General features: G+C 33.7%; 1 protein-coding gene across 1 annotated transcript in view; it reads left to right on the top strand.

Moving 5' to 3' along the window:
• The window catches only part of LOC133176044 (uncharacterized), an 86,427-nt gene extending 77,343 nt beyond the window's left edge, over nucleotides 1-9,084 (top strand). Inside the window, exon 6 of the mRNA XM_061311214.1 lies at nucleotides 4,952-9,084. Within this exon, the coding sequence (XP_061167198.1) occupies nucleotides 4,952-5,176 (225 nt within the window). The 3' untranslated portion in view covers nucleotides 5,177-9,084. The remainder of the gene's footprint in view (nucleotides 1-4,951) is intronic.
• Nucleotides 9,085-13,377: the final 4,293 nt, after the last annotated feature.

The following is a 13,377-nucleotide window of genomic DNA, read 5'->3' on the forward strand; positions in this document are numbered from 1 at the left end:
CTGTCCATTTGTAAACTTCTCACATTTTCAACTTCTTCCAAAGAACCACTGGGCCAAAACCAAAATTGGTACAAAGCGTCCTTTGGTGAAGGGGAGTTTAAATTGTCAAAAGAAAGGGCCAAGCCCCCTTCCAAGGGGAGATAATCAAAAAAAGACAAAAAAAGAGGGTGGGGTCATTAAAAAATCTTCTCATTGACAAGAACCACTGGGCCAGAAAAGTTGAAACTTATATGGAAGCATGTTGGGGTAGTGTAGATTCGGCCTGACTTTACCAAAGTTTTGCCTTATATACACTTTTGTTGGTCTATTCCACAGGTTTTCAGGTCATTCCACTATTTGAAGTCTTCAATGTGTTTAATGCAATTGCCCCTCAAACATTACACCTGTATATTCCCTAGATTAAACTTTGGCCCCCTGTTGTGTCTGCGCCCAACCCCCAGGGGTCATGATTTGAATTTAGAATGACTTATCATGGCTCAGCTTTTCTTGTGAAGAAGATTTTTAAAGATGTTTCCTAAATATTCCTGTAGTAAACTTTGACTCCCTGTTGTGGCTGTGCCCTACCCCCAGGGTCATGATTGGAAAAAAACTTGAATCTACACTACCTGAGGGTACTTTATAATTATATGAATAATCATGGCTTTGCTGTTCTTGAGAAGATTTTTAGCGACATTTCCTGTATATTTCCTGTGTAAAACTTTGACCCCTCTTGTGGCCCCACCCTACCCCCTGGGGTTATTTTATAAAAACTTGAATATAGAGTATGCAATGAAGCTTTCACATAACTTTCATCTTTTCTGCCCAGTGGTTCTTGATAAGCAGATTTTTATACGCCCGTCTTTAGACGGGACGTATTATGTTATGGCGTTCATGTCCGTCCGTCTGTCTGTCTGTTAGCTTTTCTCGTGTCCTGCTCATAACTTTAATACTATTAGGCCTAGGATTATCAAACTTTGTCAGCTGATACTTCTTGGGTATAAAGTGTTTCGCGCACTATAAGTAGGTAGCTCTGACTTTTAATTAAGATGCTATGGCCAAATATGGAAAAATCCTGTCCGGCTTGTAACTAAAAAACTATTGGACTTAGAATCATCAAACTTGGCCAATTTATGCATCTTAGGTAGAAGGTGTGTCACGACCTATTTCAAGGTCACTGTGACCTTTAGTTTAAGTGAAATTTAAAAAAAAAAGACTTTTTTACTGTCTTTTTACTATTAGATTACACAATCCCAAAAAATGCAAGAGTGTTGCAGTATCCTTTTTAAAAAAAATGTTAAATCAAGAAAATACTTATTATACCCCTGCTCCGAAGGAGAGGGGGGTATACTGTTTTACCCTTGTGTGTCTGTCTGTCTGTCTGTCTGTGTGTCTAGCTATCTGTCCGTCCATAGCAAATTTTTTGTCAGTTTTTCAGCAACTACTCATCGCAGAGGCTTGAAATTTAAGCACACACTTTGTTGAGGCATGTCATATGGTGGGATTCATTTTTGTACGAATTTGCTGTCAACTTCCTGTTTATCTGTGCATCTGTCTGTACCATACATAACAAATTTTGGTTGCAGTTTTCTAAGCAACTACTCATTGCAGAGGCTTGGAAATTTAGCACACTTTTTGTTTAGGCATGCCATATGGTGGGATTCATTTTTGTACAAATCCGATGTCAACTTCCTGTTTATCTGTATGTCTCTGCATACCATACGTAACTAATTTTTGTCACATTTTTCTCAGCAACTACTGATTGCAGAGGCTTGAAATTTTAGCACACTGTTTAGGCATGTCATATGGTGGGATTCATTTTTGTACGAATCTGATGTCAACTTCCTGTTTATCTGTTGTGTCCGTCTGTACCATACATACAAATTTTTGTCGCACTTTTCTCAGCAACTACTCATTGCAGAGGCTTGAAATTTTAGCACACTGTTTGTTTAGGCATGCTATATGGTGGGATTTGTTTTTGTTTGAATCCGATGACAATCTGATGTCAACTTCCTGTTTATCCCTGTGTCTGTCCGTAACTGAACTTGTGTACATTCATATTCACATCAAAGGGGGGGGGGGGATTACTAGTGAGCATTGGCTCACAAACATTTTGTTTTTCTATTATATACTTTACACAGCAATTTATAACAAATGTAATGTTACAAGAGAAATTCCACCTCTCCCATGGGTGTGATTTTCAATCACTGGTCAAGGAGAATTTGATAACAGAAAATTGCATGTCAAATTAGAGAGAAATTAATGTGTTTAGTGTGAGGAGCTAACTGGTAGAGCATCTCTGATCAAGCAGGTGTTATCTAATTTTCTCTTGGGAACTGGGCAAAAAGAATCAGCTGTGTTGAATTAAATAGTTGGCTAGCCTAACTTTTAAAATGAATTTGGTGAAAAGTAATTAAAACTTATTTGATATTGTATAATAAATTAATTTGATATTGTATAATAAACTAATTTGATATTGTATGATATAATTAAAACTAATTATAGTCAAAGGGGGGGGGGGGGTGTTATTGGAATCAGCATGCCCGTTGTCCATATGAATTGCAGCTTTAAACAAGTCTGACATTAAATCTAAAAGAAATCAAGTATTTAAAAAAAATGTTTTAATTATGGTAGATAGTCCCTACAAATCTAAGAGTAATGCAGGAACCTTATTAAAAATTTTGCATCAAGATTACACAAGTTTTTTTTTTCTCCTTTTTTAAATTTTTGTAACAAATTAAAAAAAATCATTGTTTTCAAATTTAATTTCAGAATGACATAAATATGCATTTTTATTGCACTACAAAGCAGATAGTATGTATAGATCCATACATCCATTGGGAGTAATGAGTGGACATGCATCCATGCAGTTAAAGATTAATTAATGAGTTCAGTGTAGGAAGGCTAGCTGTTTCAATCATTTCTTTTAGAGGATCTCAGATCAAGCAGTTCTTATCTGTTTCCTTTGGGAATTAGACAGAAGAACTGCTGGTTGGTTTATAGCATATGTCATTTGATGGCCAGACTTTTATTTTTAATATTAATTTGATATAGATTAAGTTGTCAAGACTAAATTGATATTGTTTAATATGATATTTTTATTTAATTTTTTGAAAATATCAACTAATTTAGAGCATCATGTCTCACAAATCAGTTGAGGATTTATAATGTAATATTTGTTAAAATTAATGCCTACACCACAGGAGATGTGTAAACAAATATTATAAGGAATGGAAAAATCATTGAAATCCTTGTATCAAGGTTGACTTGATTTTCTTGCACTTTTTTTATGACAATTGAACAATATTTGACGGGTGTATCATGCAGTGGCGGGCCACTTTATTTAAAGATGCCACCAAATTTTCACAAATTCTTAATTATCTCTCCTTGAAAGGGGGTGCTGCACTTCCTGTGAACAAACTTAAATCCCCTCCACCCAAGGATGCTTTATGGCAAGTTTGGTTAAAATTGACCCAGTGGTTTTTAAAAACGGAGGCCCTGTGTCATGGCAGGTGCTGGCATGATAAAGATCCCTCACTGCTCAATGGCCCTGAGTGCCGAATAAAGGACTAAATTTGAAGCCCTTCACAGGTATATGGTGATGTCTCTATATGAGTGAAAAATTCTCAAATGGGATGCAAAACAATTAACATACATCTTGAGAAGTCAAAAAAGTGTAAAGTTTGCAGACGGCTAACATACCCCAGACACTCTTTGATAAGAAAAGCTCACATGAGCCTTCAGCTCAGGTGAGATAAAAAGGGCTTAGATTCCACAAACTTTTTCAGTTGCTGTGTCTAGGGTTCTAAGAATGTGTTTACTAAAATGTTGGTCATCAGGACCTACTTTTGAAATTTCAAGGCTTTATCTAAATTTACTGAAAGGAAAAAGAAACGCAGAGTAAAACTATATGCCAAATATTTTTGACTGTGAGGCCAAAAATTATATGAAAACTTGTCAGAGGTGTATATTGTTTACTGTGCACATAAATCAGTGTTCAAAATTACTCAGCCATGAAATGTATGACTTCACATTTGAAAAGTGGAAAAAAGCCAAAAACACATGTATTTTGATGATGACAGGTTTGGTAACACAATTTGTAGTACTACTGGATGCACTAGAGGTTTAGCAACACTACATGAAGATGGGACTTTCCATCTTGCCACTTGTGTAATCGCCACAGCAGTACCACTGAAAATGATATTAATACAGTAGGCAATCGTAATCATACATTCACCCTAAAGCTAAAAGAAACAGATTGCTCCTTTTTGGTCTGTGAGTTTGTCATTTTTTTCGTCAGTGTTACTTTCACTTGCATATGTGTGCATTGTATGCCCAATTTTTCAGTTTGTTCAACCCCAGGAGAAAGTAAACATTCACATTTACCTGTTGTCTAGCTTTCATGAATTTTATCATTTTCTCTAATCAAAAACCTGTGGGACTAACTTGACAATAGGATTTGACAGCATCAGAATGCCCCAGCAACTCTTTACCAACTAAGGGCTGCCCTGTCCGAAGAGTTGAATGGTATCCCAATGAGAAAGATTAATGCACTGGTGAACTCCATGCAGTGGAGATTTAAGGCTGTGACAGATGCGCAAGGGAGATAATGACAATTGTTATTTTCACTTTTGGGGGTTTGTGTCATATGAATTTCAATAACTCATGAATTATCAGTCAAAATCAAATGAGATTTTGGGAACTTGTTGAGTAGAGACGAGTTTCAATGTTAGTTAACAATACTGGAAAAAACATTTTAAAAAAATAGCATGAATTCACTTCAAAAGTTTACCCTGCATTTATTTTTCTTTTCTTATATATAGGATACTAAGAGGCTTAAAATAAAAGTGATAGGTTGTAGTCAGTTTATCAGAAGAGCGATTCTAGGCCCTTGGGCCTCCTGTTTCTTTTATTGTAAATATAATGTATCTATTTTATCCTAGTAATCAATTAAAAATAATTTTTTTTCTTACAGATACGAGTAACCTTTCTCAAAGTTCATCCCACTGGTGTGCAGAAAATTCAAAATACACCTGTAAATAGACCTGGATCATTGAAGCTGAATGATGGAGAGTATCCTGAATTTTACTTCAGCAGACGCTACAATTTTTTAAAAAGACAAGATCGCAAGGATCTGTTTAAAGCTCTTTTGCTCATAAAGATAATGGGAGTAAGAAGAGAGGCAGCTCGAAAGAGTTGAGAATTAATGGCAGTTAAGTAATAAACTGGAAATGAAAAAAAGGTTCATACAGCTAATGATGTTTTTCTGGAGAACAGCCACAGCGTAATAAAAAGAATAAAATTTCAGGTGCAGTTTACCCTAAATTACCAGAGATTTTGCAGAAAACCTAAATACATGTATTCTGAATTTATTTAAGAAAAAAAGGTGAAAAATCAAATGATTTTTCATGCAAATATACATAGATGTTATGCTTACAAGTAAAAGTGCACACATATATATGGTTTTATTTTCTTTCAAAAAGGGAACTGATAGTTTGGAAATATTTAGAAAAACTGTAAATTACGTATCAAAACTTTGAGATAACAAATATGTTTATATATTTTTAGCTGACCTGAGCCTTCGGCGCAGGTGAGGTTTTCGGATCACATTTTGTCCAACGTCAGTCTGTTTGTCCACCATCACAGTAGCTCAGTCGGTAGAGCACTCGATCCGTACAGGCAAAGGCCGTGAGTTCGAATCTCGGCTGTGACTGACCTAAGTCGATAAAAATTAGGAAGCAACTGTTCCTTCGCCAGGTGCTTTGAAAGTGTAAGTTGCGGGTCCTTTGGATGAGACCTTAAAAACCTAGGCCCCGTGTCCCACAGGCATTGGCACTATAAAGATCATCCCACACTGCTCAATGGCCCTGAGTGCCGAGTAAAGGTCTTAATTTGAAGCCCTTCACTGGTATATCGTGAAGTCTCTATAGGAGTGAAAAATTCTTAAATGGGACATAAAACGACATACAATCAATCAATTGTCTGTCCATCAAGCTATCCCTCTGAAACTTTTCACATTTTTGACTTCTTCTCAAGAATCAGCAGGCCAATTTTAACCAAACTTGCTACAAAGTATCTTTGGATAAAGGGGATTCAAGATTGTTCAGATGAATAGCCATGCCTTCTTTTAATTGGAGCTAATTATGAGTTGAAGAAAAATTAATGGCATCTTTTAAAATTCTCAACCACTGAGCAAAAAAGCTGAACTTATTTGAAACCAATCTCAGGAACAGTAGATCCAAATTTGTTAAAATCATTACCCCCGGGGTATACAAGGGCCACAATGGGCCATCACATTTTTATATAAGAATCTTATGGGAAAACTTTGCTTGGTCTTATTTGTATGGAAGCTTCCTCAGGAAGTGTAGATTCAAGTTTGTTCAAATCATGACCCCAAGGGTAGGATGGGGCCAGAATGGGTGATGAAAGTTATTGTATAATAGAAGATGAACTTACAGGAAAAAATCTTGAAAAATCTACATAAGCCAAGATTAGTCTTAGAAATTTGGAAGAAATATATTTTTATTTTTTTTTCCTTTTTAACTTTAAAAAGGTTTTTTAAATCCGTTTTGTTACCTTATGGTGGTCCTCCAGAAAATTGCTCTCAGCTTTATGAAACTTGAATTGTTTATATCTGTTTTATTATGTTGTGGCTGTGCAGCTTTAGAAATGCCTGAATGTTGAAAGGATAATTTGCTTGCATGACTGTTTTTTGTTTTTAAACATGCATTCATCTATTTTCTCATATTTTCTTTTTCTTTGTGTTCAAACTTATAACTTTTTACCATTTCAAATACATATAATCACTGACAGCCAGAGAGAACTTTCATGAATGAATGTATTAAGTATGATCCCCCTCCATTTTAAACACAAAAGATGGAAAACTTATCTTTTGTTTTGTTTACATCTTTGAAATGATGAATCCTTAAATATTCAAATCCAAATAGTTTGTTATTAGACCTTTTGAGTCGCTTGAATGTCATGATTATTTGTTTCAGTCCATCATTTGTTGTCTTATTGCAAAGTTCTTTAAATTTTAACCATGGACTTCTACTTTAGACCCACTTTACAAGTATTATTGAACTGTGCTTCAGAGCATTTTATAGCATTTACAATGAAATTTTAATCCATTGTGAAGAGGGATATATGTGTTTACTAATGAATTTTTATCAGCTGTTATTTAACTCAGTAGAACTATAAGCTTAAGTTTTATGAGCTTTTCTGATCATCTGTTGTCTCTCGTTCATACGTCTACCAATTGAGCTCTAAACTTAAGCCAGTTTCGATATTTCTATAACCAAAACATGAATTTCAACAAGAAGGGTTATTTTTCAAATAAGAGCCACACTTTCTTTCAAGAGAAGATAATTTAGAAGTGGAAAAATTCGTTTCATTTTTTACAGATCTTTTTTTTTCAAAAACCATTAGACTGCAGAAAACAAAACTTCAGAAAAAGATTCTTTGGTAGAGTAAGTGAAACCTTTCACAAAAGAAGCCAGGATTAATCAAATCAGTATGTGCATTCTTAGACAATGCATAGATATTTTTTTCAAATCTTGGCTTCTAAATAAGAGAGGAGCTACAAAGGGATTTCTGTAGTTAGAGATTTACTAGGGGAATGTATCTATAGGGAAATCTATTAAAATATTTCCAATAAAAAAAACGATTTTTTCTAACTTTAACTTAAATCATGGCCACAGAGGGTAGTATGAGGCTAGAAAAATCATTCAGTGTTTCATAAAAACATTATAAAATGCAAAAATCTTTTCAAGAGTTGCCAAGGCACTCATTATCTTGCTAACATTCCCAAATTGTGCAAGCTGTGTGGATTCAATTTAGGGGCTAAAATTGAAAAATACATATTAAGCAATGCATTTGTTAAAAAAAAAAAAATATTTTTCTTCTAGAACAGCAAGGCCATCTTTGACACATTGATAAAGATTGGTAAAATCATGACCCCTCAGAGCTAAGGCTGGGGCATAATATGGCAATATCATTTAATTTTTTTTTACAAATAATGTGTGAAAAGCAATGTTCTAAATAGGTGAGTTTTTGGGGTCCCTTGTTGAAATTATATCTGTTATCTTAATGCTTTATTGATTTAAAGATATTTGGAATTATCCATTATTATTTTGTTATTACCTTGATTTAAAAAAAATGTTCAGATTTATATTTTGTTGAAACTTGATATACTGATACAAATTGGTGAGAACATTTCAACTGTCATAAGTTTTTAAAGCATTAAAACTGTGCCTACTCATATTTTTATTTATTATACATGTATTTCTTTTGTAATTAAATTATATCTTTTGATTTGATCAATGTAGTTGTTCCACATCACCAATATGTTAAAAGTTACAGTTGAGAAATTTTAACAGTAGAGACAAAATTGGTGCATCTTATTGCTATCAAGCTACAAAGATTAAATTTCTGTTGTAATATTTAAAGATTAAAACTTTATTTAAACTGGATTTACCATGACAATTACATCATATCATCATTATATATATTATATTTATGTATATATTTATGTACATTAAAAATTGCTTTTATGTAACAAGTTTATGTCTTTTATTTTTATTTTTGCATATAAGGCCCCGCAATTTGTGTGTGCCTTCAAGAGATCTTTTTACTTTCTTCTCAGGGGATGTTATTACCAGTTAAATGAAATTTCTGTGTAAGGTTATCAATTGCAATTGCTTGATTTTCTGAAAACTTATTATCAGAGATTTTAACAAGTGTTATTTCAAAGACAAAGGTGCAAAAAAATGGATTTTTTTTTTAATTTACACATAGTGTAATTGGCACTACTAGCTATAATGAGCAATGGGTAGATTGCACCTTGTAAGTTATCAGCAAGCATCCATTTGTCCATTAAGTGCTCATTCATGTCTCTTAATTTTATTTGCATATTTTACTCAGTAAAAATAAACCTGTTATTTTTAGCTCTCATGAGCTGTATATAGAGTGGTCTTTTTTCAATTCAGTTTTTGGTTAACGAAAGGCATGTGGTTAGACTTGTAAACATTGCTGAATGTGTTTAAGAAAAAGGTTAAACTTGTATGACTCATTACTTGAAACCATAATAAATACAATGCAAACGTGTAATCTTTCTTATTTTGCAAAAGCATACTTGCATGTTACAGATAAAAAGATCAAGTTAGCTGAGAATGTGATGGATGAAACATCTCTTCAATAAGGGAATGGGTGAATTTTTCTAAGATTAAATATTGGGCAACATTGGCTTGCTCAATGTCTCTTGTAACAGTGGAAAGTGTGCAGAATATTCATATGAACTATTTGAGGCCACCTTTAAAAAATGTTTGTTTACACTCTCCCGACTCAGGATGAAGAATAATTGGTTCGGTAGGTAGGAGGGACATTTTTTCCTCAGAAATTTTCAACAATAATGATGAATTTTCAAAATCTCTTGAAATTGAAGGTATTAACAGAATTAAAATAATTGTTTCCGGCATGAGAAAAATATGGAATGAATTTAAAAAAAAATATCTTTTCCTGGATATTTTAAAAAAGGTTTGAGTCGGGCCAGTTTTAACCAGTCTTTCGGGAGAGGGCAAACAAAAAATTTTAAAGTCTGCAGTAGGCAAAAGCGGAAAATACCTCAAAGCATAAGTGAGAATGTAGGGACAAGCAGTTTATGTGAAGAGGCAGGCATTTTCATAGATGTTGAAGTAAATGGAGTGAAAACCAAAGTTTTGATTGATACTGGCGCTTCCTTAACTTTACTGTCTAAGAGAATACTTAGTATATGACTAGAAGACTAATTGTTCTCGAACAATTAGAGGTCTTTCCACCTTCTTTAAATTTCATATATTCTTCACATTTAACTCTCTACTGCTTATTTTTATACAAAAGAAACCAGAAATGGCTTGAGAGATGGAAAAAATGAAAATTTTAAAATTATTGAAATGACCTTGACCAGTGACCTTGAACAAATATTCAAGGTCAAAGGTCAAGGGTCACATTGCAATTAACCCCATGCTTCTACGACTTTAAGTTTTAAAGTTATAAGGTTTACTAGTAAGCGCAAAGACGTTAAAGGGCGATAACTCATATAAGGGGTCACCGGATACTTTCACACTGATAGATTAAAGTTGTGCCTTAAGACCCTTAAGACATTAGTGAAGGTTTCATGTCTCTGCGGTTTACGGTTTCGGAGGAGTAGCGATTACAAGGTTTTTCGCACAAGGGGCAATAACTTTTAAAAGGGTTAAGCTTAGGGGACAAGATTGAAATCTTTGAAATAGTTTTAAAAGTACATATAAAAGATGCAAAGATATAGTGTATATGTTGAAAGACAAAAAAGCTCTAAAAAGAGCTTTATTTCTCATATTTGGAGTGACCTTGACCTTTGACCTTGACATAATCTTCAAGGTCTAGGGTTAAAGAATCTAATGCAGTTGGTTTCATGTCTCTAAGACTTATATCGTTTTGAAAATTTTTCATTATTTGTAAACTTCAAAAAATTTTCAGGGGCAATAACTCATAAAAGGGCTGAACAAATCCTTTCGTAATGAATAGATTGAAAAGTCTCCTCAATTAGTTGAAGACATTGGTGAAGGTTTCGTACCTCTATGGTTTACGGTTTCGGAGGAGTAGCGATAACAAGGTTTCTAGTGAAAGGGGCAATAACTGCGTAAGGGGTCATAGGTTATACGCGTTGGGTCAAATTTGTTCATAACTTTTTATGACCTTTACGATGAACAAAAAATCTTTTCGATAAATGTCGAAACAAAAAATCAGCGGAAGAAAAATAATAATAAGAAGAAGAATAATAACTAGTAAACTAATTGTTCTCGAACAATTAGAGGTCTTTCCACCTTCTTTAAATTTCATATATTTTTCACATTTTACTCTATAAAGTTAATTTTTATACCAAAAGAATCCATAAATGGCTTGAAAGATAGAAAAAATGAAAAATTTAACAAATTTGAAATGACCTTGACCTTTGACCTTGGACAAATTTTCAAGGTCAAAGGTCAAGGGTCACATTGCACTTGACCCCATGCTTCTATGCCTTTTAGTTTTGAAGTTATAAGGTTTAATAGTAAGCGCAAATACATTAAAGGGCAATAACTCATATAAGGGGTCAATGGATACTTTCGCACTGAATAGATTGAAGTTGTGTCTAAAGACCCTGAAGACATTAGTGAAGGTTTTGTGTCTCTACGGTTTACGGTTTCGGAGGAGTAGCGATAACAAGGTTTTCAGTAAAAGGGGCAATAACTTTTAAAGGGGTAAATCTTAGGGGACAAGTATGAAATCTTTGAAATAGTTTTAAGAGGACATATTAATGATGCAAAGATATTTAGTATATGTTGAAAGACAAAAGAGATATAAAAAGAGCTTAATTTCTTATATTTTGAATGACCTTGACCTTTGCATATATTATATGGTCAAAGGTCATTGAATCTTATTCAGTTGGTCCCATGTCTCTATAACTTATTGTTTTGAAAATTTTTAATTATTTGTAAACATCAAAAACTTTCAGGGGCAATAACTCATAAAAGGGGTTGACGAATACTTTCGCAATGAAAAGATTGAAGAGTCCCCTCAATTAGTCGAAGTCATTTGTGAAGGTTCCGTACCTCTACGGTTTATGGTTTCGGAGGAGTAGCGATAACAAGGTTTCTATCAAAAGGGGCAATAACTGCGAAAGGGGTCATAGGTTATACGCGTTGGGTCAAATTTGTTCCTAACTTTTTATGACCTTTACGGTCAACGAATAATCTTTTCGATAAACATCGAAACAAAAAATCAGCGGAAGAAGAATAATAATAATAACTAGTAGACTGATTGTTCTCGAACAATTAGAGGTCTTTCCACCTTTAAATTTCATATATTCTTCATATTTAACTCTCTACTCTTTATTTTTATACAAAAGAAACCAGAAATGGCTTGAGTGATGGACAAAATGTAAATTTAAAAATTTTGAAATGACCTTGACTTTTGACCTTGAACAAATATTCAAGGTCAAAGGCCAAGGGTCACATTACAATTAACCTCATGTTTCTACGACTTTTAGCTTTAAAGTTATAAGGTTTACTAGTAAGCGCAAAGACGTTAAAGGGCGATAACTCATATAAGGGGTCATCGGATACTTTCGCACTGAATAGATTGAAGTTGTGTCTAAAGACACTGAATACATTAGTGAAGGTTTCGTGTCTCTGCGGTTTACGGTTTCAGAGGAGTAGCGATAACAAGGTTTTTCGCACAAGGGGCAATAACTTTTAAAAGGGTTAAGCTAAGGGGACAAGATTGAAATCTTTGAAATAGTTTTAAAAGTACATATAAAAGATGCAAAGATATAGTGTATATGTTGAAAGACAAAAAAGCTCTAAAAAGAGCTTTATTTCTCATATTTGGAGTGACCTTGACCTTTGACCTTGACATAATCTTCAAGGTCTAGGGTTAAAGAATCTAATACAGTTGGTTTCATGTCTCTAGGACTTATCGTTTTGAAAATTTTTCATTATTTGTAAACTTCAAAAACTTTCAGGGGCAATAACTCATAAAAGGGCTCAATAAATCCTTTTGTAATGATAGATTGAAGAGTCTTTTCAATTAGTCGAAGACATTGGTGAAGGTTTCGTAACTCTACGGTTTACGGTTTCGGAGGAGTAGCGATAACAAGGTTTTTCGCACAAGGGGCAATAACTTTTAAAAGGTTTAAGCTTAGGGGACAAGATTGAAATCTTTGAAATAGTTTTAAAAGTACATATAAAAGATGCAAAGATATAGTGTATATGTTGAAAGACAAAAAAGCTCTAAAAAGAGCTTTATTTCTCATATTTGGAGTGACCTTGACCTTTGACCTTGACATAATCTTCAAGGTCTAGGGTTAAAGAATCTAATGCAGTTGGTTTCATGTCTCTAAGACTTATATCGTTTTGAAAATTTTTCATTATTTGTAAACTTCAAAAAATTTTCAGGGGCAATAACTCATAAAAGGGCTCAACAAATCGTTTCGTAATGAATAGGTTGAAGAGTCTTCTCAATTAGTCGAACACATTGGTGAAGGTTTCGTAACTCTACGGTTTACGGTTTCGGAGGAGTAGCGATAACAAGGTTTCTAGTGAAAGGGGCAATAACTGCGAAAGGGGTCATAGGTTATACGCGTTGGGTCAAATTTGTTCATAACTTTTTATGACCTTTACGATGAACAAAAAGTCTTTTCGATAAATGTCGAAACAAAAAATCAGCGGAAGAAAAATAATAATAAGAAGAATAAGAAGAAGAAGAATAATAACTAGTAGACTAATTGTTCTCGAACAATTAGAGGTCTTTCCACCTTCTTTAAATTTCATATATTTTTCATATTTTACTCTCTGAAGTTAATTTTTATAGAAAAAGAATCCATAAATGGCTTGAAAAATAGAA

Source organism: Saccostrea echinata, unplaced genomic scaffold, assembly GCF_033153115.1.
Source record: "Saccostrea echinata isolate AGI-Se365-2 ecotype Australia unplaced genomic scaffold, CSIRO_AGI_Sech_v1 ptg000065l, whole genome shotgun sequence".
NCBI classification, from domain to species: Eukaryota; Metazoa; Mollusca; class Bivalvia; order Ostreida; family Ostreidae; genus Saccostrea; species Saccostrea echinata.